This window comes from Pocillopora verrucosa, chromosome 1 (assembly GCF_036669915.1).
Source record: "Pocillopora verrucosa isolate sample1 chromosome 1, ASM3666991v2, whole genome shotgun sequence".
Taxonomy (NCBI): Eukaryota; Metazoa; Cnidaria; class Anthozoa; order Scleractinia; family Pocilloporidae; genus Pocillopora; species Pocillopora verrucosa.
The window spans coordinates 32,723,845-32,751,674 of NC_089312.1; the positions used below are offsets into that span (position 1 = coordinate 32,723,845).

At 38.3% G+C, this 27,830-nt stretch overlaps 3 protein-coding genes and 1 long non-coding RNA gene across 5 annotated transcripts; 3 read left to right on the plus strand and 1 right to left on the minus strand.

Annotated features, from left to right (window-relative positions):
* Positions 1-5: 5 nt before the first annotated feature.
* Positions 6-6,390, plus strand: LOC131772466 (transmembrane emp24 domain-containing protein 7-like). The gene is made up of 3 exons (XM_059088353.2): positions 6-288; positions 2,958-3,245; positions 4,964-6,390. Exons 1-3 carry the CDS (start codon positions 130-132, stop codon positions 5,144-5,146), a joined length of 630 nt encoding a protein of 209 aa, XP_058944336.2. The 5' UTR covers positions 6-129; the 3' UTR covers positions 5,147-6,390.
* Positions 5,723-11,361, minus strand: LOC136279449 (uncharacterized). Its single transcript, XR_010716882.1, has 2 exons — positions 11,005-11,361; positions 5,723-5,906 (listed from the first exon to the last, which is right to left on the minus strand). It is a non-coding gene; the product is annotated as an uncharacterized lncRNA (long non-coding RNA).
* Positions 7,196-12,476, plus strand: LOC131772465 (uncharacterized). Its single transcript, XM_059088352.2, has 2 exons — positions 7,196-7,618; positions 11,281-12,476. The coding sequence occupies exons 1-2, from the start codon at positions 7,535-7,537 to the stop codon at positions 12,205-12,207; spliced, it is 1,011 nt and encodes a 336-aa protein (XP_058944335.2). The 5' UTR covers positions 7,196-7,534; the 3' UTR covers positions 12,208-12,476.
* Positions 12,477-13,681: 1,205 nt separating this feature from the next.
* On the plus strand, positions 13,682-27,257 carry LOC131772553 (synphilin-1). 2 transcript variants are annotated; one of them, XM_066174295.1, is made up of 14 exons: positions 13,682-13,815; positions 17,775-18,002; positions 18,432-18,573; positions 19,013-19,420; positions 19,701-19,901; positions 21,197-21,365; positions 22,037-22,317; positions 22,403-22,465; positions 23,016-23,155; positions 23,881-24,138; positions 24,635-24,771; positions 24,973-25,643; positions 26,060-26,124; positions 27,008-27,257. In XM_066174295.1, exons 2-14 carry the CDS (start codon positions 17,911-17,913, stop codon positions 27,030-27,032), a joined length of 2,652 nt encoding a protein of 883 aa, XP_066030392.1. In that variant the 5' UTR covers positions 13,682-13,815; positions 17,775-17,910; the 3' UTR covers positions 27,033-27,257. The 2 variants fall into 2 exon arrangements, with proteins under 2 accessions (XP_066030392.1, XP_058944470.2); XM_059088487.2 differs by lacking the exon at positions 13,682-13,815 and adding an exon at positions 15,729-15,820.
* Positions 27,258-27,830: the final 573 nt, after the last annotated feature.

Genomic DNA, 27,830 nt, shown 5'->3' on the forward strand with positions numbered 1-27,830 from the left:
CCACGTATAGTCAGCGCCATTTTGACCGAAACAAAAATCCTGCGTCGGATAAAACCGGCGTTAAAACAATTTATATTACTTGCTTCCCCGCTGATCTGGCCAAGGAGCTGATAGTGAAAGTAGCGTACCATGAATTGGTTGAGTACTGTTTTAGTTGGATTAGTTTTTACGTTTTTAGCATCGATCCCAGTTGAATGTACTGAGTTGACTTTTGAGTTGGAAGACAACGCTAGACAATGTTTCTATGAGGACATCAAAAAAGATACCAAAGGAACGCTTGAGTTTCAGGTCAGTGTTCAATTTATCTAGGATACGAGAACTGAGATTTCTTGTAATTATCCATCTATTCTTGAGGAGCTTCTAATTTTTTTTGCGACGTAATTTGAAACATCTTTATATAATTAGACATGTGCCTACAAATAACTTTAAAATCTCTTACTATAAATCAGCTGATGTTTGATCGGTCAAAGGTATATGGCTTTTACTTTATATTAGATTCCTAATATAAATGTTTGTTCGGTACTCTTTGTTGTGTAATTTTCGGAGTGTACACTTACAAAAAAAACCTCCTAATTTGATCACTATTAACTGCGTACAACTGACCGCTGGTATATTCAACCCATATACTACTGATAGTAAAATATTTCGCAGTTTAAACGTTCTTTGATTGTAAGGGAAAAAATGATAGGTATTGGTTTGTCAATGCCCCCATGTTATTAGGAGATTTTCCCACAAGTCTTGGGATTACAATTTTGTCTCGTGAAACGAAGAGGTACTGTTGACTATTCTTTGTTATACACCTGCAGATGATAAAGAGGACTTAAAACTGATCTATTTAAAAATTTTATACTCAGCACTTAGAATTTATTATTGCACAATCAAGATTTCATTGTATTTAGGAACTTTAAGAAGAAACTTTACCCTCTTTATTAAGTTTAGCCTTCAAAATTAGACATTTGAAATCTGCAATAATTTCATAATAATGTAATTATTACTGTCTTACATATATCAAGGTGCTGTCACCAGGAACAATTTTCAACAAAGACCACTTGTTGTGAGGTCTTTTGACTTAGAGTTTATGCTACATATGTTTACAAATAGCTTATTGAAGGCACCATTGCAATAAGTGATTAGGGGCACCTCTATGGTTGAATTAATGTTAAAAGCAAATGCAGTTATCTTTTGTCAAATCTGGCCATGTTGCTGATGTAAAAATATCCTCTTTGATAAAATGGAAGTTGCTTCAGGCACATTGCATCATCCTCCTTAGCCTTGAAATGTATATGCAGAATAATTGGCAAACAAGGCTAATTTTTCACCATCCTGGGCCAATTTTAGCCTGATTTGATATTGGTAAAAAATGGCTAACAGTCTTTTTGGCTTGGAGGGAGAGTTATCTAGGATATCTAAGCTTCCACATATACAATATTTAGATACCCCAACCTTTCCACAGGTCTCCGAACTGTCATGCATTAGCTCAGATAATAAATTTACAAATCAAAAAACCTAATTGTTGCACATAATGTTAGTGTAACTATCCATTAAATCCTGTTTTAATGATCAGCAATCACAGTTCAGTAATGAATACTCTTAATACTTTGAACTTTCAAGTTTTCAAATACTTTTTGACTGTGCTTAGCACAGTTTAATGAGTCCGCTCTTTTCAAAACATTTTAAGACTTGTTTTACTGGGGCAATTGCATGTATAACACTTCATTGAAAGCTAGATAAATCAACAGTGCTGACAACTTTTGTGGTCAAAAGGGTTTCTTTTACCTGGCATAATTTTTGCAAAGTGGTGCAAAATCGCATCCTGGAAACATTGTTCAAGCAGGATGTTCATGCTTTCATGTTAGCAACTTAACACTTGGTAAATGAACTTCCTTGAAACAGAAAGTATAGCACACACATATTCACGAAAGAGAAACACAGCTACATCAGCAAAAAGCCAAAAGGGTCCAACAAAGACCGACCAACAAACAATCAGCAGGGAATAGCAGACAAAATGGTCCCCTGTTTTCTGAAACATAGTTATATGTCCCCTAAATAATAACCTAGTTTAAAACCCTTTAATTAAGCATTGATGGCTTGCTATTCTCTGACAGCCAGAATGAATTGACATAATTTTTTTCCCTGCAAATGTATATTCAACAACTTGCAAATTGCTCTCCCACAATGCCTCAGAAAAGAATGATTACCTGCTTGCCATAATATTTTGGGGAGGCCTGGGTTTGTAAACATGGCAGTTTGCTAACTAACGAACAATATCACCAGATATAAGTCTTTCACATACCTTTATTTTGTTATTGGGTTAGACTTCACTGTAAGGGAAAGTATCTTAATTTCCCCTGATTTGTCTGGTGTTATTTTCCTCAGACAACCAGGCCTTTAATTTTACAGAAAAATGGTCGTCTGGACTGTTTTTTTAGTTGTTTCTGATGACCAGATGACCACTATTTTTGAGCACTGCTAACGGAGATGAGAAAAAAATTATACCCAGTACAATCAATTAAATCCTTTATTTCATTAATCAAATCCTATATTTCCAAATGATAACTGTGAAAGCTGTAAAGCTTGTGAGGACATTTATCTAAGGATCTAGTGTGCTAATGGACTTACAAGAGTTTACAATTTGTCTAAAACCAAAGGTATGCAGTCATTTAGAGAAAGCTAAAGTTAATTAACTAAGTACAACTACTGTGGCTACCCCTCCTGGGTTTCCATAAGTAAAGATCTGTCATAAAAAGTGCTAACCCTTTCTTGTTTTAGGGAGAACATTGATCAGGTTGATCTTGCAAGTGTGTCACTGTGGTATTTATCCATCATTGCACATATTTTGTCTTATCTTTCCATTGATGGGTGTATCTGTATTACCTTATTTAAAAAGCTTTCCTTTCAAAAATGTTCAGAAACCAAAGCAGAAGTAGAATTTCTAAATAATGTGGTTTTCTCTTCAGGTCATAAGTGGTGGAAACTATGATGTAGATGTAGTTCTTTATGATGAAAATGGTAACGAAGTTTACAACGTCCAAAAGAAACAGTATGACAGCCATTCTTTCACAGCTCAGACTGATGGAATTTACAAGTTCTGCTTCAGCAATGAATTTTCTACATTTAGTCACAAGGTGGTTTACTTTGATTTCCAAGCTGGAGATGAAATGCCTTTAACTAAAGACATGGGAGCACATCAAACAGCACTCACACAGATGGAGACAGCATGTGTAACCATACACGAAGACCTTAAGGTTGGTCCTGTTGAGCAGAATCTTCATAGTTGTTGACATGCAGCCCATGCTATGCGATTTGTACAACCTTAAGCCAAATGTACTGTGTACACCTTGCCTTTAACCCTTTAACATCTCAGAGTGACTGGCATGTAATTTCTCCCTACATTACCAGCCTCAAATCCTATGTGAAGGCCATAAGAATAGGGAAATGATCACCAATTTAGGAAGCTGCTGATTGTCAAACAAATTCTCCTTGTTGGTATCAGAGGAAATGTAAAGAGAACAGTGTGTAGAGTGTGAATATTAATGTTAGGATGTAAAAGATTAAGAAGGACAGGGGCAAATTGTTTGTTACTTAGCTTTCCTAAAGGTGATTCCTCAGTAGTGCACTGTGCATCCTCTACTGGGCATGAAAAATCATGTAATCAGGGGAATAAGTGCACAGGCATTCAGAGAACATGGCATTGTTTTTTCAATCAATGGACCAGTTAAAGAGGTACCATGGTCTTTAGTTCTTGTACAGGCAGTGTGACATAATTTTGGTGTACAGGTTATCCTCTGAAGATTGGAGAAGTTTTTAAAAAAATTGGAAGAAAAAAGATATAGAGAAAAGCATACTAGAAGCCTGTTACTTGAGGATGGAAACAATGACTTTGAAAGTAATGATTGGAGGAACATTTGTAGTTGAAGTTTTTCAACCCTTTACACCCTAATGTTCATCAGTATGCATATTCTCTATACTGTTCTTTATACATTTCCTAAGGTACTGGAAGGAGAATTTGTTTAACAATCAAGAGCTTTTTTAGTTGATGATCATTTCCTTTATTCCCGTGACCTTTTCATGTGTGATTCAGGAGAGATATTGTGAGGAGAAATTAGATGTTAGTCACTCTTAAGGGTCAAAGGGTTAAAATTGTGTGATTTTGGCACAAGTTATCATTCAAATTGTTCCATTCCCTCAGTACTTTCTGCCCATAAAGTTTCTTCAAGTGTTACCTTAAAAACCCTTGCCTCCTGCTACCATACATGTACATGTATAACGTGTGTTACTAGTGCCAGTGCAGGCTTATATGGGGTGAGTTTGGCTCATCATATCTCTTAAACAAGCACAACTTGATGTATCTTTTTATAATCTTTTTCAAATCAGACATTGGTAGGGAACAGTTAGGGAAAGTTTTAAGAAAAATTGTTTGATAACTTTTTTTTTCTGAGGAATCACCTGAAGTGTCCATGATTTCAAGCAAAAAGAAGCTTAACTTTAAAACATGGGTTTTCATGGATGAAGTGAGCTGAAAAATAACTTGCTCTTAGAATGGATATGACAACTGATGTATGTAATTAAAAAAACCCACTAACATTTGGGAGGCACAAATTTTATACCCAGGCCTTTTATTTTTCCTGGTTTTAATTCTGCCATTACTTTTCATCAGTTGCAACTAACTTGCAATGATTAGTCATTTCTCATGTGGCCTCTGGTGGGAGACTCTCATTTGTCTATTCAAAACATTTTCCAACAATATATTTGAAATGATTTCTGCTCTGTCTGTGAATAACTTGATTTACTGGTGTAAACTAGTTGCTATAATAATGATGATAACTTTATTACTGCGTCAATAAATATGGTGGTTACCCACTAAATAAGGACACCAATCAAATGACTGATAGAAAACATAAAAGGATAATTAGAATAAACAAAAGCAGGTGTAATGAGCTTTTATTTAATATTTCTCATTCAGATTGCAACAGACTACCAAACCCACCATCGTTTACGTGAGTCTCAAGGACGGGACATGGCTGAGTATTTAAATGAAAGGATACAGTGGTGGTCTGTTGGAGAAGCTTGCCTAATTCTTTCTGTTGGAATCTGTCAAGTAGTCATTTTAAGGCAATTTTTTGCTGAGAAGAGGTCAACCATCTAGTTCTTGAAACATTGCTGCTTGAAGAAATCATGCTTCTTTCAGTCTGTACAGAAAAGATATTAACTCCATCAAATTTATTAAAAAAATCATCTTGAAAAGCTGTTGCCTCATGAACACAAAAACTGTGATAGCTGAAGATGAAGACATTGATGTTGTTCTTATGCTACACAAGTTGAACCAGACCTGAGCCTTTACAAGGGGGCTTTGTTGTTCCTCATACTGGTGTGCTTTATATGTAATGAATGATCATTAGTAGGATCTAATGGTTAGCTGGAAGTATTTCCATAACTGTTTATGTATACAAACTTAGCAGGCTCCTTTGGGTGACCCTGATTAATTTTTCCTGTTGTCCTTTTATGATTATACCATTTTGTATGTACACATTCTTACTTCCTTGTTCAACTGAGTGCTGCTAAAAGTGTGAGAAGAGAAAATTGCATGTTGTTCCCATTCCATTTGAACATTTACAGAGGCACTGTGAGATGCATGGACATTTACTTTGCAGATTTAGTGCAAGCATTAAGGCAGCAAGATCATCTGGCTTTATGCTTGTACTAGGCTTTTTACAATGTAGAGGCATCCACAAAACCTTTGGAGAGCCTCTTTAAATGATCCACTTGGATGGAGTTAAGTTTTATCTCTCAAATCACTTCTATTCATCCATCTGTCAGCCTCTCTAGGTAGTTACCACAAGTTTGCATAGGTATCTTTCTGTCTTTGTTGAGCTGAATGATTAAAAAAAATCATTCTTTTGATCTTCCTTAAAAAAAGAAAAAAAAATAAAAAAAAAAAAACATCATTTCCTCTGACAAAGCCTGTAGTGCAATTATTTACATGTGTCAGTTTCCAATTGCTTATACAGTTCTTAACAATTAGTCATCAAAATATTTCGCATAGTCCTGTGGAGCTTGCAAAAGATCCACTCTAAAGGTTGAGGCACATGTGTTCCATGAATCTCCTACGGTTCAGATATACAGAATCTTAAAAAGTATTTTACTCCAAGTTCATATTTGTTATGGGAAAGTTCTCTTTGTGTATTCTCAAGGGAATATATAACTGCCAATAAGGTGCTCCAGGAAAAATGATGGTAGTTTGGGTTAGAGGCATCATTGGGCTTTGTAATATTTTGATGACAGATATTTCTTGTTACATTTAATTCTTAACCAAAATGTTTTATTGTTTGAATGCTGATGGTATCCAAGAACTATTTTGTATTAAACTCAGTTGCTAGAGTTATAAGTTAAGCATGTCCAATTTCTTTGTTTTCTTTCCTTACTTAACAGCACTCATCCTGTTCTCCTCCTTCTCTTACAAGACTGATGTAGATCATGAGAGTAAAAATTATCAGAGTAGTAATATATTGTTCACTCAATTCTTGCGATCAGGCAGGAATTTTGAAACAAATAGCAGAAAGTTTGATGAGACTGGAGTTTTGAGTACTAGTTGGAAGCTACTTAGTTCAATGTTATATGCTTGTACTCCACAGCATATTGGGTTATTGAACACTTGATTAGAAGAAAAACTAGTCCTGGATTAAACGATTTACAAAAAAATTGATGAAATAGATCACTTTGGTGATGAATAGTTTTAGACAAAAATAAATTGTCACCTCAAAATCTCATGTGCTGGGTTTTTATTTAAACCCTAAACATGTAGGGCAACCCTTCAGGCATTGGAACTTTTGAAGGTTGGTTTCTTCAAATTGTGTTCAAATGCCCCTCCCAGTTTTTTTGTAAGACGCAAAATCGGTGACCGTGACTTTCTACACATTGACCAGGTTCAAGCCATTCGCTCTTGAAAGTGAAAGATATAACGCTTATAATCCGCTGGAACGGCTTGGTACTTCCCATACCCTCCCCCCTCAGGGCACGGACGACGGTCAAATTCCTGTGTGTTGCCCGGGGGAGGGGGGGTGTAGAAGCTGCAAATTGATCGGTGTATAGCAAACTGCAATCTAGGTAAAGGTGGTTCAGCCTAATACTGAGAACCGACTATAGAGAGTTCCTCATTGGGTCAGTGGCTTAACACATCGTTATCAAATCTCGTTCAACCTAAGTTGATCCGAAGAGATCCGAGTTGTTCCGACCTGAACCGATCTTAATTCGATCAGCGACGATCACTTATTTCACACCAGATACATACCGGGGCGAAGGACATAACAATATATCGTTATGCTGTACATGTAGAGCCATGTAAGAAACAACATTGTTGAAAGTTCATATCACATAACATAACATGTTCTGTAAACAAACATTTCCTTGGGTGCCAGTTTTCGCATAACGACATTATTTGCGAAGAACCACCGTCTTTGTTACCGGTTGAATAATCGATAATTCCATTAACTACTGAATAACTTACAGCCAGATCGAATAAACTTGACTCGACGCCATGGAGGATTTGACTGAAGTGCTTCGCGCCGGAGAAACGGTCGTCAAACGTCGAAGACAAAGCCGAAGGCGAAGGGAGAATACAGTAAGTATTTGAACTCGTTCAATTCTTTAAAGATTCCAAAAATAATTTTGGTAATTGCGGTGCAGTGCACGAGTGTTAACCCCGATGCTTTGTTCAATAATTAGCTAGTAAATATGCCGTGCGATTTCACGATTAATTACTGCTCGTACGCACCAGAGAGGCCCTTCACTTGAAACACTGATCTGAATCTCATCTGAGAGTGTGGTCTGCTTGAATTCTCAGAGGCAGTCATGATAGTGTAACTGAGTTTGAAGTTCGCTCAAAGTTAGTGTATTATGATGTGCAAGATGATTAAATTTGTGGCTGAAAGTAACTGGATTTTCATGGGTCTCTTACGAAATGAATCAGACCACGATGAAGTCTAGAGATAAACTGAGAGCTTTTACTGACTCTCGTGATATTTGTGGATTTGCCGCACTCCGCAGGTATCACTCAGTCTCAAGTCCATAATTTAATTTTGGCAGCACGACAATATTTATCTTCCAAAAATAACATTCCCTTGACGATTGAGATCATTTGAGAGTCAAGAAGTAATAGAATCAGAAGGTGTCAAGTTTGGTAGCTGTTTATTACGTTCGAAATAACACTGAGATGAGGAGACAACGTGCGGGTGACTTGTTCGGGGGTCAGTAACGCTAAAACATGGAACGACCTAAAACCACCTAAAACCACCTACAAGCACCTACAACCATCTACAACCACCTCAAAAATTTCAACAACCACCTACAACCACCTCAAAAATTTCAACAACCACCTACAACCACCTCAAAAACATCTACAGCCACTATCTAAACTATCTATCTAAACTATCTAAAACCATCTAAAACAAGGCATAAATGTCTAAAATAAAGCGAAACAACAACATGTCACGTACACGAAATACGAGAATCGAACGAAACCTCCACCTCCCCCTGAAATCTTACTCTCCCTGGTCCCATGTATAATCAACCATCTCACGAAATTAAATGCGATAGCATGCCAATTAAATTTTTTACTACCTCAGCAGTAAAAGACTTAGAGAACTTTACAGAATGAACTAACAAGTTACAAAAAATAATAAATAGGGAATGATACATGGGCGCGCGTAGATATGGAAGTTTTTGTAATCATGATTCAAAGCATTTTTCCATCTTAAGAGCTAATGTCAGCATGCATCAAACAAAAAGCGGCAAGTCACCGAATTTGTTTTCACTCCTAATTTCATATTGTGTAGCCCAATATGTCCTAATAATTGTGGTGTAACTTTTTTGTAAAAATATATTTTAGTTTTCAAGAAACGACTATTTTCGTTCGACCGCTCAAATATGCAAATTTTCACCGTGAATATTACCCGAGTTGTGTGATCTCATGTAACGACTGTACTAGACCTACGGTATTTCTGTGAACATAATCCTTTGTTTTATCATCTAAACTTAATCCCTTGTCATTATTGAAGCTGGCAAAGAAATATTTATATTTTGGTGAATATTTTTGTCCGATATACTTTTCCTATGTCGAAAAGTAGTATCAAAACAAAGACAGTTTTAATAATGACCGATATGACAGAATCTACTGAGCTTCAAGCTTTTAAAAGACCAAAGGATGGTTATAAAGTTACTGTAAAGTTTCCTTGTGTATTTGTGTTCTATCTTGAGACGAACTCAAAGTCCGGCAAAATTTACTTGATAGCGACTATGGAATTTACATGGTGCGCCTACTTGTCGCCACCGTTAACTGGCATAAATCACTACAATTTGCAAAAAATCTAACATAACACTCTTACCTTGTTTATTTATGATTTTATGAGCTGTTTCGATGATCACGTTAATTATGCTCTACCACATTCTAGCCAGATTTGAGTTCCAGTTTATAGATCTTCTCTATCATATTATATCAGTTGCGTGACAAGCGTGACACAGAAATTCTCTCTCTCTCTTTTTTTTTTTTTCCTCTTTGCATGACATCTAGAAAAACCTTTCAGGAATTACTGCATTGGTCCATCGATGATTCCTTTGCCAGCTGAAGTCAAAGTATGGTTACAATGGCCAATTTGATTGACAAGCTACATACTGATTTAGCTAACTGATCTGTTTTATAAGCGTCTCATCTTACATGCTAACATGGAGATTTTCTGTTTAGTTAAATCGTTCGCTGGTGGAACTTGTGGGTTTAGTTATCGAGAAGACTAAGTCGTTCCCTCGCGTGATTGTTAAAAAGACATTTCAAGTCACTTGCAGAGTTGTAAGTTTTCAGATCTAGAAAATGAAGTTGATCTTGTTTTATCGCGTGCCGGCATCTTCGAGGCGCCAAAAGATATCGATGATTTTACAAATTGCCCTACTCACAGATCAAATCTCGGTGTTGGGTGGAATCGTGGTTCCAAAAGCAGATGTTAAACACTCGAAGTTTAATTCCATATCTACGCGCGCCCATGTATTATTCCCTATTTATTATTTTTTGTAACTTGTTGGTTCATTATGTATAGTTCTTTAAGTCTTTTGCTACTGAGGGAATATAAAATAATTAGCATGCTATTGCATTTCATTTAAGCCATGGGACCAGGGAGAGTAAGATTTCAGGGGGAGGTGGTTGTAGGTGGTTTTAGGTGGTTTCAGGTTGTTTTAGGTCGTTCCATGTTTTAGTACTTACGGGCCAGTAACAGTCATGACAATTATTAATACCTTGGAGCGCCTTCCGAAGTGGTAAGCCTCCGGTTTCTGGTTTGAGATAATTGTTATCCTCCCGTGTCAAAAATAAGAGAAAAAAAAATTGATACAATACAACCAAATAAAAACAGACTCAAGAAGGAAAGCATCGTTAATAAGTCAGCGACCTATGTGCTACGACACATAACGGTCTTTCACAACAGTAGCTGTTACCCTGAGTTAGGTCACCATTTTAGCATTCTAATTGAACAAACTGCGCTGAATAAAAGGTTGTAGTGAGCACCAGCTTTCGGCTGCCGTCCGCTTCTCAAAAACGTTTATTGCGTTCCGTTGGGACGGTTAAATTGATTTTAGAGAAAAATAATTTTATTTGCTGTGTAGTTTTGTAGTTTTAAGCTGGGTCGACGTTTGATCTAATTTTTAAGATAATAAACGCAAAAAGGAACAAAAATAGAAGAGGAAAATTTAGCCGCTGGAGTGTCTTTAACCCTATAACCCCTAATGAAGAGTGATTAATAACCATTTTCCTCTATTAGTATCAGTCCTAAAACAAACATTGAGGTCATGAGAATAAAGGAAATGATCACCATCTAAAAAAGCTCTTAATTGTTAACCAAATTCTCTTTGTCAGTACCATGGGAAATGTATAGAGAACAGTCTGGAGAATATGTAAACTGATGTTAGGGTGTAAAGGATTAATAACTCCCACCTGTTTGAAACAGCGCGCGTGCGGTTACTCACGTTTTTCCATCGCTCGCCTCCCATGTTGAGCGTCTGGTGACGATACATCAGATGAAGATTTTGCTACTGGGTGGACTTTGGCGCTGAGCCAAATTGATCATGTGAGCGACACTATTTATCAGTCCGTGCGTGAGGCGTGCAGGTCAGACTGAACGGAAACGAAAGAGACAAGGGTTAACATGCGGGTTTCATGTGGTTGCAAACTTTTCAACTGCAGATGAGGATACCAACCGTCAGTTTTACACTAAATATCATATATGAATTTTCCTCCATCAGGCTAAAATTGATTCTCGTAACTTTACGAAAGCAAATTGGTTCTGTAGGATGATGTCTATCCCAGCTATCCCTGAAAGTCAAACTTCCGCCACTCTACGCGTCTTCACGATGTGGTCTGCGGTCCTGGCCTACTTTATCAGTGGTTTACTTGGCGTCGTCTTCCCTGAGCTGCTCTCTGCCTTGTTCTTCATGAAACTTACTGGCCGTGATAAAGCGTACTGGAGGATAAATTGTGCTTTACTCACTGTTATAGGTTTTCTCTACATTGTGATGGCGAAATCTCGTCCTCTAATAACTGGAAACGGTGCAATTTTGGGAACCGTTCCCGAGAGGTTGCTTTTCGTTGTGGCAGTCTTGGTATGGCTGTGTTACCAATCCTTGCTCTCTTTACCCTTTGCAGCGGCATTTTCGTTACTTGATTCTGTGCTGGCAATTGTAACGTACATCATTTGGTATCGTAATACTCCAGAAGCTTCTCTAAAAAAGTGTCTTGTGGAGATAGGAAAGTTGATGATTCCCATCCTTGGTCCCGCAAAAAAATGGTCTTCGAACATCGTGCAAATAATCAGCTATTTAGAAATGGTGATATCAGTTACCCTTATAGTAAGGCCCGATGTAGCGCGTGATTTGATAGGCCTGGACGCGTTTCAAGGCTTTTCAAAGGGCATGGTATCCGTGTTCTTCATGCAGATGGTGGTTATTGGCTGGCTTCAAGTTTTGGGAGGAGGAGACGGAAACGAGGCCTGTCCGATAGCAGCGGTGTTTTATCGCATAGCATGGAAAGTACCTGTAGTTTCACTCATGTACTATTTCAATCATCTTGAACGAGGTTTTGCTCTTGCCGTGGCAGTTGCAGATTTAGCAAGCGCATCGGTTATTTTGATTTCACTTTGCGTTGAGGTGTTACCTTCCAAAAAGGACAACTGATGTGAAATAACTCAAGAGTAAGCGATGTTTGAGCCGGAAACGAGCCTAAGTAACACGGTAAAACTGTGTGGAAGGACGAAGCTGAAATAATATATTATAAGAGAAGAATTTTTAAGGGTTACTCAGCCATGAAGTTGTCCTCTCTACGAGGTAGGACGTAGCTTGATTTATATGGGCACCAAAATTCGTTTGAACAACAGTTTAAGTTATACCACATTAGGTCTGTGTTGATTATATTAGTTTATTAAACGAGGACATTTATCATTGAAGGATGTGTTGCATTATTGTCTCATAGGGCTCGGTGTCCAGCTGTGGAGAGGATCGCGAGTGCATCCAGACCCTCGTGGCGCGTGGCGCATGGCGACTGGGTGAAAGATAGACTAACAATAGCTCCCATTTGGCGCGAGGATATGCTTAAATATGTTTCCATGGACGTTACGAATTCTATGTGCCTCGTGGATCAAATAATGCAAATTTTTTTGCGCCAAATAGAGGCAATTGTGTGTAACAATCCCTCAAACATTTTTGCAGCGCGCAGGGCAGAGCATTTTCGAACAGCCCTCTGTGAAGACCGTCCTCTATCTGAAGGGGATGTGTGTTCTCTGGTAAAACTTGATAAACGTGCCATCCCGTTCCTTCTTCTGTAATAATAGCAAATTGCTCTCACATCACCTTTCAATAAATTGTTTATCTTATTGGACGCAAGATTTGAAAATTTAGGTATATCCCTTAAGGCATATCACCCGTGATATTACCCAATTTTGAGTGGGCATATAATCGGTAATGCCACCCATCACGGCGAAGGTCAAGCGTGCGGAATTATTCTATGGAATATTAGCAGACTTCAAATTGTGTCCTTTATTTTTGAAAAAAGCATTCACCGGAGCGACATCCCGCCACATTATTTAAACAAGAGAATATCAAATAACAGCCAACCCATGAACGTCTTCAATTCATCAATGATTCGTTGACTTCTCAAACATAGCTCACTTTGATAAAGCCTTGTCATGGTGCAACTTAGCACGACAAGTTGAGTGAGTAAACACAGATTCAAATTATAGTAAGTGAGGTTCAGGCTCTATTCAGTATGAAATGTGCCATCTGCTTTTCATTTGGCGTTTCCTTTTGAGTCTGTATCAAGAATGGCCAATGCCGATCGAGAAACCTTGTGTGGCCCCTGCCGTGAAGAAGTCTTTACTTTTTGAGAAATGCGTGCTTTGAACTCCCAAAAGTGATGCAACTTCTTCACGTTTATGTTATGTTCGTGTGTACTGTCATCCTAGGAACAAACACCTTTATATAATTTTGATATCATTTTTACATTAAATTCGAGACTTCTCTAATTACAGCCAATTGAAAAATTTAATTAGCTACCCATGAGAGATGTCTTGCCTTATCTATGTTGCGCTGAGACAGGAAATTGAGAAGCTTATTGCGAGAATCCACTACACGCGTTTTCCAATTCATATTTGGTTAACAGTTAGACAAGAATTGTCTCTTAAGTTGGATTGCTGTATCCTAAGATTAAGCAGTTTTAGAGTAGAACCTACCGAGATGATTGGGTACATTTTACAATAGATTTGCAGTGGGGACCACACGCGATAAAAGGTAACTTTATTACATAATCAGGAGAACTTGAAATGAGCGCAAACTGAAATAGTCGTATCATGATACGAATTCAGGCACAGAGCTATGTCCCACATAAGATTCATGAGGGTTTCTTCAGATTGATCAATAATTAAATGAGTAGATTTTACCTGTGTCTGAATGTCCCAGAGTAGATCACTGTTGATGAAATTAAAGTTGTTGGGAAATAAAAGGCAAAACACGAACGAAGAGAAAATGTAACTATCAAAGATCGATAAAGATCGATCGCCAGCCTAATCCGTCCAGTTCAGTTCGTCTAACCAACTACTTAGCTAATGTGTGAAAGCTACAACGGTTCACTTCTCCGAGGTTTTCCTGTTTACAACCATCCTATAAACCATACATGGCCAGTTGGTCATCTTCATCTCATCATTCAAGTTATATCTAAGCACCGACGGGGAAGCACACGGAATTTATGTAGAATTTAGGCCGCTGCTTTTTTCATATCGCTGTGACGAAGGGCTAACGCTCGAAACGTCAGCTTTTTTAACTCTCTACGGTGGCCAATTTACGATATAAACCGGTTGATAATACTAAATTATCTTGTTTTACTCTCCCACCGACGCAGCACCACATTTTTTTTTAGAAATTTACCCCTTTAATCATTCGCTTTTTTCATAGTTGACCAAGCACAAGAAAGCATTTAATAACACCTGGTTGATCGATCCCAATTTCATTTTTTTGTTCATTCAGTAGCTCCTTTGATGAAAACATAAACCTGCTACGTACATATGTGCTCTTTGCCTATTTCTCGAGGAACTAAGTAAGCGTTTTGTTTCTTAGGTCTTTTGCGATATACCTGTGATCACTCCAATTAGCCCCAAACCCCTGCCTAACAAGGTTAATTCTTGAGCATCAAGTTTCTAATGGGCTCTTCTTCCCCTCGACAAAAATTTCGAATTTTGTACGGTCATCATGCAGTTACTTGATTAATTAATTTAATTGTCTACTTTTGAACCAAACGGAAGAGCGGCGGAGCCGCGAGGGGTTGGGGACCACAGCTTCGGCGATTTATATGCAGAACACTAAGGGCGCACACGAAACTGCAAGCCACGCACGTTATCATAAGCCCCATTTTGAAGCAAATTTTATGATGTTTGATCTTTTGCAATGAAATCGAAAGGAGCAAACACAACATGAAAAGGAAAAGGTTTCTTTTATTTCTTACCATCAAAGAACCAATAACGTTGCCCTCAAGAGTGACTGCTAATACACTGTCAGCATGGAAAGTTATCACCTCTAATCGCTTAGTTAAAAGCGTCAGAAACGTTAATTGCACCATCCATACATTTTCAACTATTAGGAAAATCTCGTAAGTGAGAAACAAATATTCTCTGTTCCTTCCCACATAGGGCTGGAGTGCTCTAGAATTTTAAAAATCTTATTTGTAGAGTCTTTGGACCGTGTGGTTTTTGTACAACCTCAGACATTATGAACCAACAACTCTATATTTTGCGTCGCAATATAATTTGATAATTAGCCAGGCCCGCTAAGGACGTATATGTATCTTTTTATTTCTTTTTCCACCATCTAATTTTTTGCTGTTAATTAAAACCGCAAATTGTAAACCGCATGCCAACTACGTTCGAAACAATTCATCAAGGGTTGCGGTTTTGCATCTAACTGTTTGGTATTGAGAAATTAACACAGATCCTTTCAAGGTGTAAAAAAAAACTGTAAAAGTTCTTTCAAAACGATCTTATTCTGATGAAGATTGTTTTTTGTTCAACAAAATACTGATTTTGTTCTTCATTTGAAGGTGATTTTCAATCATATGTGAAGTATAGACTTAAAAAGGGGCTTAAATGTGTGCATTCGTAATGCATAACGAAATTCTCTTTACTTTAGTGCGTGCGCTCGTTAAGCGCTTTAGTGAATCTTTTCACGCCGTCGGCCATTTTAGTACACTTTTCGTCGTGTTTTGACTAGATGGAAGCTCTTCATATCGCCATTTATGTACTTAAAGGTAAGTGCATTTTAAATATATTTGATAAAGACGTGGAAATGATGTCGAGATAACCACTCTGTAAATATTGAACGCGGATGAAAATCGCTGATATTTAGTGTACACAATCCTGTGACGAGCTCTAGCTGTGCAAATATTTATTGAAACCACATTTTATCTTGACAGTTGTGTCCCGAGAGGGTAGACTAGTCACGAGTACGAACTAAATACTGACTGAAAATTTCATTTTGGCATTGCAAAACTACGTGAATGCGTGAGTTTGAGAACCAATATGACATCGAACAGAACACATCGAAATCCGCTGTGACGTGACCAGTGACAAATCTGTCTACCTCGACCATATCCGTTTCTATTTTCAAACGTCAAATTATAATCTGCTTAGTCCACTAAATGGACCTAATTATTCACCGACTCATTCTTTATATCTTGAACAATTCGATTTTGTTTCTTTCTCGCTAACAGATCATCGTAAAGAGCCTGCAAATCGTATCTGATTGTAGAGGTCGAATTGTCATGAAAAGTCAAATATCAAATCTATATTACAAAAACATTCGACTTCCCTTTTCGATATCTAAACCAAGGTCATGTATATCGGTTTTATCGCATATTCGAGCTATAATTCTAAATCAAGTTATAAATCTATCGCTTTCTTGATTATTTTATTTGCGTTTGTCTCAAAATGTTAAAATGTTTTGAGCACTTTATGCTCAGCCATCAGCCTTATTTGATCAACCCCCGTCGATTTTGTTTACATTGTAAATTATCGTTTCGTTTCGTGTCAGCAATGATGAATTGAAGGAAGCCAGCCATCGTTCGACATTTTCTTAAAGTTATGTAGTCATCTTCGATACAAATTAGCTGTCTCTGATATTTCACAAAGATTCATTTTTGAAACCGAAAATGTTTAATTGTTTACGATTATTTTACATGCTGTTGTGGATTGTAAACGTAAACTGCTGGTTACATGCGGAAAGGCTGGCGTTGATCCCGGTTTCCATAGAATAACAAGATTACTGAGGATGTGCCAATCCCTTTAGATAAGGAGCTTATTCAATCCAGTACACTCTTTCCCCGCTTCTCTATCATAATGTCTCGGTAAGACTTAGGCAGCACTAGTGGTTGGAGAGAGGTATTCTGAGAGGAAAGTGTATTGCCCAAGAGCTCTTATTAAAATTTCTAGCTTTTCTCTAATAAATCACCAGCAAAACTGCCAGAATATAACAGCAAAAAAGAAATCATAGTGAAATAATCACAAACAAAAGATAATCACAACCCAACATGTTGATATGAAAAGTTGATAAGAACCCACACTCACAGACAATTGAAAGTAAATACTATAAATACATGTACTCAAATAAGCCTTTGTTAAATGGGAATTATTAAATTCCAGTGTATTAAGATGAGTTAGGGCATGTTAAAAACCTTCTGAGGACAAAACTGAAATTTTCTACTTTTCTCTTTCACTGATACCCAAATGTTATGAATACCCTGAGTAGGGTACATTTCTTGCATTGGAAAAGCTTTGATATTTATAGCGGAAACTGGCACAGGCTTCCAAATACGTGCATAACCTGTCCTTAGGTGCTACCCTGCACAAATATCAGTATATAATAACTACTTTGGGGTTTTTCTATGGGAAAAGGGAAAAGCATGGGGCTTATGGGAGAGGGGCTGGGATGGTTATTAGAAATTTGAAGTTTAAGGCAAGATTTTATTACTGTAGTAATATAAAATTGGAAGTACAGAAAGAAAATTACATATTATTGGTATAATATACTTGGACTAGTATTGAATTTGTATCCTGTACTTGAAGCACTTCGTAATGATGGCAATGATGGCTATTTAGAGCACCAGCAAATTCAAATTACATTAGTTAGATGTTAGCTCAACAATGAACTTTCTAGACTTCTATTAATCTTAAAATCATTCTGTTTGCCTGTTATTCTGTTTCAAGGTTGAAATTTCTCAAACATGTGAAGTTCCCAAGATGATCAAGTCACTGAAAACTTTAAAAACATTTTAGTTGCCAAGCTGGTTTATCTAAGGAGCTGGTCTGGCATGAATGAACCAGCGAATGCTTACTCTGACTGATGTTCAAATTAAACAAAGTGAAAAAAGCCATTAGCCCGAAAAATCACAGCGATGGACCAGACTTGCACACAACTGAAGCAACAATTCACAGGTAAGTTTGCATCAAATCTGTTTTTCAGAGCTTTTGATCAATAAATTTATTCATAATGATTACTGATAAATTGTGAATAGTATCGAGTGCCAATATCAAGATACATATTCTCTCAACTGTGATCTGTACAGTTGTTTTTGGAGTTATGAGGAGTCTTTCATTTTAGATCAGAAAATTGTATACTTATTGGTCTCTTTAACCACCTTACCTGAAATGAAAACGGAAAACTGTTAGCATTTGTATTTCTAACAATTGCATTGAAAGCTCAGCTAGAAAACATGGTAAATTTGAAAGTTAAAACAGTTTTCCCAATATGAATTTCAAAACTTATGGTACTGGTAACTGTAAATAAAACTAAATATCAAAAAGCAGCATTGATTCACAATTCTAAGAGAACCTTTAAAATTAGTAACTCTGATTTCTCTCCAGACCTGGAAAACAAAGAGATCTGATCCTTACAAATATCCTAGAGGAGGGAAGTTCTGTTGATGAACCACGAAGCTTTGAAAAAGATGAACAGTATTTAGATGAATGTCTAAAAGTACTTAATGGCAGTCCTGAAGAATTGCAGGTAAGCGAGATGATAACAACACATGATCACAGCAAACGAAAAAACATCCCTTGGACAATCCAAACCAAAAAGCATTAATCTCAGAGTTGTGAACTATTTGTGTGATTTACTTTGTGAATCACCCTTTAGTGCTGGCCTATTTTTGGCAAGTCCAGGGCTGAGGGGTTCAAGGTTGAGACCTGACCAAGTCAGTTGTGTTGTGTTTTTGGGCAAAACACTTTACTATCACACTACCTCTCTCCACCTAAGAGTATAAATGGGTTCTGACAAATTGTCAGGGGGTAACCTTGTGATGGATTGGGGGGAGGAGGTAACAATACTCTTAGTCCCTTCATGCTAAGGAAATGGCTGGACTGGCTGTTTGGCTCAAGTAAAGAGCTCACCTTTTTTTTTTCTAATTGTCCTTGTACTAATCAGCATCTTATATTTTTATTGGTAGGTGGAGGAATGTGATTTGGAGGAATATGATTTTGATGACTACAATTCAGTTGCCAGCACAGCATCACTACTTAACATTCACGCTGAATTAGCTCGAGAGGAAAACAATGCCACCACAAGGAATCATAACCAGCCATCCCATGCTTTTTCAGCCAATCAGAGTTCAGCATCCAAGGCACTTCAACCTGGGGGCACAGCAACTAAAGATACTGTTGTCAATGGCACTGATGTAGTTAACAGTAGTTCCCCTTCTCAGCTGAGAGAACAGTTACTTAGATCTGCTAGAATTTCTAAAGTGCAAGCATCTATTTCAAAGGTGAATAATTGGGGTAAATATGGTGTGTTCAACACAGATGAATGGAAAGAACATCTCCTTGAAGCCGCACAAGCTGGGGATTTGAGAGGCATGGTAAGATAAACCTGTTGTCTTTTGATTTTGATTTTTCTGATTTATGGCATTCAACATAGCTGATCACTTTATGAACTTTTGGAAATTAAAACAAATACAGGGTTAAATTGAATACCTCTTAGTTTGATTGGTACTTCCACTGAATGATAGAATGTGATAGTTGTACTAGTAGTTTAAACCAAGGGAGGTCAAGTTGAACTTTTTTTTATATCATATTCTGTTTATAGAGGACGAAGCTGTGATAATATACTTGACTGTCTTCCACTGTTTTATCCAACAGCAAGAGGCTTATAGCAAGCTTGGAGGAACTAGTGAAATAGTAATCAGAGTTACAGATTCATGTGCAAACACAGCTGTACACAAAGCAGCACAGGCTGGTAATATTGCTTGCCTTCAGTGGCTTGTAGGAGAGCTTCCAAATGACTGTGTGAGGAATATTACAAACCAAGATTACCACACACCTCTGGCTATAGCATTGAAGGTTTGAGTTCTATGTTACTTAAATCGTCATGATAACTGACATCACAGTTTCACTCTTAACATTACACATGTTTGTTCTGTTTCTGACATGGAATGAAAAAAGCAGCAGCTAAGTTCAGAATTAGTGAACTTAACTATTTGACATCTAAGTTTGACTATCCAATTTCTCCATACAGTTATAGCCCCTTACACACTTGAAGGTCATGAGAATAAAGGAAATGATCATCATCTAAAGAAACTATTGATTTTTTAATGAATTCTCCTTATCATTTGCTGTAAACATCATGCTTAACCCAGCTCTATACCACCAGAATAATTGTACCTCAATAAGGTGTGGAAAGGGAGACACCAAAGTGTTATTGTTAGTACACTGGATCTCAGTCTCGAAGGTGCAGCTATGATCTTTGTCTCTGTGTTGTATTTTACAGCAAGGTGTTTTAATCTCAAAGTGCCCCTTTCCACCCAAGAATATAAATAACCTAACATCAATATGCATATTCTCTATACTATTCTGCAAGCATTTCCCTTGGTACTTATGAGGAGAACTTGACTGTCACAGTCATGAGTGTCTTTAGTCAGTGATAATGTCTCACATCCTTGTGACCTTAGTGTTTGATTCAGGGGTGACATTCTGAGGACAAATTTCTCACTCCAAGGGGGTTTAATGGTCAGGTGGCCTGAAATGATGGGTAAAACACAATTTTGTACTTCATTTTCACATTTCCACTAACGTAGACACTTACATGTGTGCCCTGTGCCCTGTTCACACTCATTTTACTGTTGCTCAAGTGAACACATTACCTTTACCCCTTAAAATGTTCAAGATGCAAATGTCAATTCTCCACACCCTCTCTCGTTCAGTTCTCATAATTTAAGCTCTGAGAATTTGCCTCTTAATTCAACAATATCCCTTGATATTTTTCTTTCTTCTCTTCACTCTTAACCCTTTGCATCCTAACATCAATATGAATATTCTCCATACTGTTCTCTATACATTTCTTAAGGTTGCGACAGTGATAATTTGTTCAACAATCAGGATTTGCTTCAGTTGGGGATCATTTTCTTTATTCTTTGACCTTAATGTTTGATTCAAGGGTGATATTGTTGGGAGAATTTAGATGCTAGTCACTTGTAGGGGGTCAAAAGCTTAACTGACATTGTAAGGAAGAATTCCCTTCAGTCTTGCCTGTGCAGGCTCAACAACTTTACCTTAAAATTGAAAGATATTTTTATTTTTGTTTTTTTTATTAAGCCATTTACTTATTTATTATACTCTTCTCTCCTTTTTTTTTTTAGCATGGAAGTGTTCAATGTGCACAGTGGTTGCTGGAAAACACTTCCTCTGCTGATGAAATGTCTAGTAATCCTGGCAGATTAGCACTGATCCAACTGACAATTCAAAGTGGACAGGATGAGTGTCTGAAGTACCTGTTGTCTTACATAAGTGGCAAATATTTAGAGCTTGGTAAAAGGCGTTTTTTTTTCTGATAATATCTGATAATTGAATTTGTCTATAAATATGTTTACTTAACAGGTGGCTTTTCTTAGCCTCATTAATGAGGGTATAATTTTCTATCATCTATCTTCTATCCTCTTTGCCTTTGGATGTTTTCTACGAGAAATTTCAAATGCTTCGGAATTTGACTATAGCAATCAAATAAGGAAATCAAGGAGATATTGTCATTTTGTTTCAATATGCGATAGATGAGTGGTGCGTATTTTTTTTTGCATTTCAGTCTCACCTCTCAAAGTGTCCTCTGACTTGTGGGAGTTTGCATGTATTGCAATCTATATTAACCAAAATCTATAGAGTGCAACTCTAACCTCTTCAGCTTACATTGAAGGCGTATTCACGCCAGTCTAACTCTCAAAATTTCTGCCGACCTTTGCTAAGTGTGTGGCCGCCATCTTAGATTGTCAAATCGGGGGAAGATTGGGGAGAGGAAACATTTCAGTTATGGGGGTGGTTGATAGGTGAGGGGCTGGACAACGGGTGAACTCGCCCAAGAACCCCTCCCTCCCCTTCCGTTCCCTTGCATGCCACCAGCTTTCTCCCTTTATTCTTTGACATTATCTTTTACGATGAAATATAATTTGAATTTCTGAACTATTAGCTTGAACACGTTTTCCTTGCAGATGTGGCTGATTCATCCGGTGTCACACTTGCCCACGTCGCTGCTAGGGAGGGTCACATGACTTGTCTTCAGACCCTTGTGGATCACAATATTGATGTCACCACTGCCGATAAAGATGGGCGCTCTCCTGCTGATTACGCTTACGCAGCCGGTCAGACCGGTTGTGCCCGTTACTTGGTAATGGAAGAATCGTGTTGGTTACTTTCCCAAAGGGTGGCGAAGTTACACAAAGAACTCAAAGATTGCAAAGAGGAGAACAAAGACCTCAAAAAGAGGCTGGAAGTAAGTCATCGCTTTTTGGTAAATTATGGTCGAGTTTCATGTTCTTGAGTTGAGAGTTTCAACAGTGCGGTTGTTATGCCAACAGGTTCTTGAAAGTCGTGCAAGATCTGGTATGCCTGACAGACCAGAGGCTGTAGGAGGAGATCAGGTACGATTAATATTTTTTGGTAAAATTTCTCACATAAAGAAATAATTTAAACCAAGTAAATTAAAAGGCTGGCACTGTATCAGAGAGCTTCTTCGAGGCCGATGCTATTTACTGATTATAGCATTGGCCCTAAATAAGCCCTATATCGTCCCATTTAATATGTTCTCCGTTATAGGGCCCACCTGGCAATTTTATTTTTTATTGTATACGTTACGGTATAGTCTGGTAAGAGTATCTCATCAGAAAGAGATTCGACAAAAGGTAGCGACTGAGTGTTACTAGAATCATGTTTCTATTTGGTATTTACTGGAAAGAACCCATTGTGAATTTCTAAAATACCACGCTTTTAAAACAACATTAGGAAACCTACAACGGTGTGCGTCTTTTATCACCAATAATACAAAATTAATGCGGCCTGTAAAGGGTGTGTTTAGGTGAGAACTCTATCAAGGTTGCGCTCGCCTGTATGAGCCCTGTTCTAGTTTGAGTTTCAGTCTTAAGATGAATCCTATCTTTTAATTTCTTCTTGTTGTGTTTTTTTTTCTTTCAGAGCGATACAAGTAGCACTGGAGCTACGAAACCAATGGACGATGAGATGGCTGCTAAATCACAAGATAGCCCACACAGTGAGAGAAGTCGGACTAATGGTACACCAGATGGAGAAAGTCCTAAGGGATTTGGGCATGACAGGTGAGCAAATCAAATATAGTACCCAATCCATTTGTTTTTTTTTTTGATAGACTTCATACTACCCGAAATAACGGTAGAAACCAGTGCTCACACATTTCCTTTACAAGCATCGACGGGGACAAAGCCACCACGCGGAGCTTGGAGTGCTCTCAAACCAAAACAAAACGGATCACTGCAGTCTAGTAGAACAAAAGAAGACCTAACAAGACCCAACGAGGATGAAAAACCCTCCGCCGCACAAATAGCTGACAGTACATTTAAGTCACCTCCTCTCGAACCAGGTGACGGTGGACTGTAATGAACTGGTATCTCGTCTTGATGTAACTGTCAGTGTTCAGAGGAGTGTTGAAAGTAATCTGGGATCACAACTCGGTTCAATACATAATTCACTTCGCTCTGCCATTCGTCGAGAAAACTTGCGCCACCTTCTCAACTGATCAGATGCAAAGGTATTCGTCGACTTGGGGGGAGTGGGGTGGGGGGGGGCCGTTCGTTCGCTCTGACGAAGGACTAACGCTCGAAACGGCAGCTTTAGGAACTCTTTACGGTTACCAATTTACAGTATTAACTCAGTTGAAATACCCCTCACTTCCGCAACACTACAGATTTTTGGAAACCTACCCCGTTCTTTTGTTTAGTTAAGTAAAGAGATTGCTTTAAGAAGGGAATAACAGACTGTTTGCTTTTAACTTTATTTCATACGGTTTCTTTCTTGTGCCACTTAGAACTGCATATCGCTATCACGTCAACGGATCAGATCAAAGCCCTGAACAATGGCATCAGCAGCAAAAGCGTAATACTGATGGTGCGACAGTCATGAACAAAGAGGCTAAAGTGAAGAGCGCTCGTCAGTTTGACGAGTTAAAAAATCTTAGAAAAACGAGTGCAAGGGGAAGCATAGACTCCAGAGGTTCGGGTGTCTCTTCACCAACGTCTAGGTCCGAGACAGTGACAGATACCTCGGCCATGCAGTATGTAATGGCGTAAGTGTTTTAGAAGAGAGAAAACTTGAGCCAGCGTAAGTAGGTTTGAGAGCGGAGTGATTGCAGGAGATTAAAGCTTTTAGTTTCGTTCGAGACTCCTCTATGAACAAAATATGCTCAATGATATCTTCGAAACCTCAAGTATATAAAACGAAGATTTTTCTTATGGTTTAACGATACTACTTTTTTCATTAAAAACTCTCTTAGAAGTCTTCTAAGACCAAACAAATCTCGTCAACAAAGCTGCGCTATTTTTTTTTTGTGTGAACAATGATGAAAGATACTTGTTTTCGAGCAACACCACATCAACATGTGCAACAACGACAAATTACAAAAAGCTCCTCAGGCGTTATATGGGTAATCCTGACTAAACATCCATATTGCTTAGTAGTCTAAACTTTCGGCGGGGTATGCATGGTGGGAGATAGATGGTTTTTTATGTATTTATTTATTCACATTTTACCTTAGATATGTATATAATTATCTCTTATTGTAGGAAACAAATTGCGGCTAACACTCGCAGACTTGTTGTGTCGAAACATGCTCAAAAGGTGGAGGAATCATCGCTGATCGTGACCAAATTGACACCTGACAGAGTTGGTGGCTTGTCTTTGGAGCAGCCGAGCATAAAAGGTATTTTCCATGTGCCAAGCAATAGCTCACACATGTAAACCTTTGAATTTCCTAACTAATTCCTCCTCAGTTCTTTGTAAAGGTGTGTTGAACACGTTTTATTTCCCTGGCATATGTGCAATTAGTTGTCGTCCATTGGTTTGAAGTTCGAGTTTGAGTAAAACACTTTACATTCAACCTTAAAAATCATTCATTCCGAAGGTTCTAGTCTACAAGTCCTACCAACCGACAATTATTATTCCCCGTCGTCATCTCGATCCCATTCTCCTGCTCGGACAGACTCGACATCTGGAAGCCGACCAAACTCTGGCACATATACTGCGAAAGAAAAGAGTGACGTACAAATAAGAGCTGTTCAAGACGGGAAAAAATCTACAAGTGAAACAGTTAGAGTGGGCACACCTTCAAGGTTACGATCAATCCCAAATAGACGTAAATCTCCTTCGTTTAGTTCTGAGAGCACAGTTACAAGCTCGGACAGTGATGCTGAACGTAATGGAGAGCGTAACAACGGACTACGGTCTCGAAGGGGGTACCCCCTGTCGAGTCGATGGAAAGAGCACAGCAAGAATTTAACGAATTCAAGGCAAATTTTGCATAGACAATCCTCCGAGGTTGGGAGCGCAGAGACGAAAACTGTTTCGTGGAATGAATCACCGAATGAGTTCAGTGTATCTAATATGTCTAATGAGAAATCCCGCGAACCGCCTAAACCGCCGGCGCGGACAGGCAGGATTCCTTTGCTTGGTACTGGTACGAGTGGGTATGGTCGAGTGAGTCGAAGTCCTTTGTCTAGGAACGGAGTCATGAAAAGTGTGGAGCATGTTTCTATTCCGTCTGTAGTTATTCAACAACCTGTCCAATCTGTCCCGGTAGGTTATGGCACCATTTGAGAGCTTTAAATCCTCTTTGTTGGTATCGTTATATTTTATTTTGTAGCTGCTTCCTGAGGAAACCGTCGCATATTTTTAAGGCCGACTCTCACTTTTTCAACCAGCGTGGCAACATAAGCTTTCATAGTAGCTTTTACCAGCGTACTCAGAAGCTGTTAGTTTAAAAGACTGGATAGGTTTGAGGAAGGTGGTTTTAAACTTTAGGACTCTCTCAAACATGCTTTAAAGGGAACATGTGTTTGAAGGGAGAAATGTTCTTGTCTGTTGTCGGTGGAAGTTGCACGGTCGTGTCTCGCGTTAAGTCGTTGTTCATATCTTCTTGATGAGTTTTGTCAAAACCAAGGTCTTTTTTGCGTCAATATAACTGATCAATACCTTTTTTACTCTCGAAATAGGAAAACCTTGGAAATGAAACGTTACCCTATTCGTTTGATGGATATCAACAGGACGACAGACCATGGTAATGTGCTCACAGTATATTAGTTTAATTGTCCCCATATGAGATTAGAGAGATGCACGCGCCCTAATACGTTTTGTGTCATATAATACTCTAGTCACCTTGGGCGAGGTGATTTTTACTAGAAGGAACTATTTCTAGACAGTCACTAGAGAAGTTTTGGTATTTTATAAGTGAAATGAAAGAACAAGTTCTGGCCTTGATGATTTAGACGGACTCGCGTTAAATTACACTTCCCGTTGAGGAAAGACACCATATCCTGTCCTGCAGTGGGTCATCATGCTTTCTGCGCGAATGACTGCCCCCAATCTTCCCCTGTGATCCTTAAGATGGAGATTCCAGCTGGGATGGAGTTTGAGTTAGGGTCCACCCTCTGTAGCAGGGGGGAAACTTGCGTCGCAAACTTCTATTTGTCGCATTTCTTTCAGTTTTTGCTTGAGGTACTTAATCCCCAGATCTATGTGTGCAACCTGTAGTATAGAAATTTATAGGAGCGTAGGAGTGACGCAGTAGGTTAGAGCACTCGCGCCCCCTCCCCCTCCCGAGGTTTTTCTCTAGGTTCTCCGGTTTTCTGTCAAATTTTCAAATTTTCAAATTTTCAAATTCTCTTTGCGAGTTGGTCCGAGGGAAATGTGTCTCTAACACTTTCACCCTTTCAAGTGACCAGCACCTAATGTCTCTGTACAATATCACCCCTGAATGAAACATTAAGGACACAAGAATAAAGGAAATGATCACCAACTGAAAAGCTTTAGATTTTGAATAAAACTCTCCTTGTCAGCACCTTTGGAAATGCCTGGAAAATAGTTTGGAGGGTATGCATAATGATAGTATGGTGTAGAGGGTTAGTAAGTTTGATCATCACAGTGTTGTTTGCTGTTTTTAGGTACGAAACAGACGACTTTGAATGAAGCATCGCCGACAGAGACGCCCGATAACTTGCAGAATGAGTTAATCTTATTTATTTTCCTGTTAAAAAAAACACTAAGCAATAAGATTTGTATCTGTAAAAGAAGGATAAGTGGAACCTTCTTGTAATTTCGAGACAATAATTTTATGGCTTGTAAATATTACAATCATATTAACTTATTTCAAGAGTTCTAAATTTTTTATTGTAAATAAATTGGTAAATTTGACTGAAATTAACGTCGTTCTCTTGTTTTGTGTTTTGCGGCTATTTGCGCGTGGCAGGCAGCCTTATGATCGGTTCACCGCTTGTTTGGCAGAGCATTATATCTGACCGATTATTTGAAAAATTGGACTAAGTTGAAATGCAAGGTTATTCAGGTAATTGGGTTAAACTCTAACTCGAAGCGAAAACCGTTCCCCATCCCCCTCCCCTGATGGAGAGGTTGCGTTAAGCGTTCTCCGGCCTGACCTCGACAGAAATTGTTAACCTTTGACTTGCGTTCGTGCGCTCTCCATTCAAAATCTCATCTTTTAATTGTGGAATCGTCACGTTCCCATACATCTTAAATCTGTGAAAGACTTTCCGGACATGTGTAACTGATTGGATTGTAGAAAGCTACTTGCTTTTTAAAGAAGATAATAAGACATCTTGTTTTGTTATGAATAGAACGCAACTTTCCCTATCTCGTTGAAGTTCCCCCAACGCTTCTCCCGGGCAGCCGTAAGTTTTGTCGGTTTATCTCTCATTGTGCCAACATTTGATCTTTTCATAATTCACGAACTGACGATTCTCAGCTGAA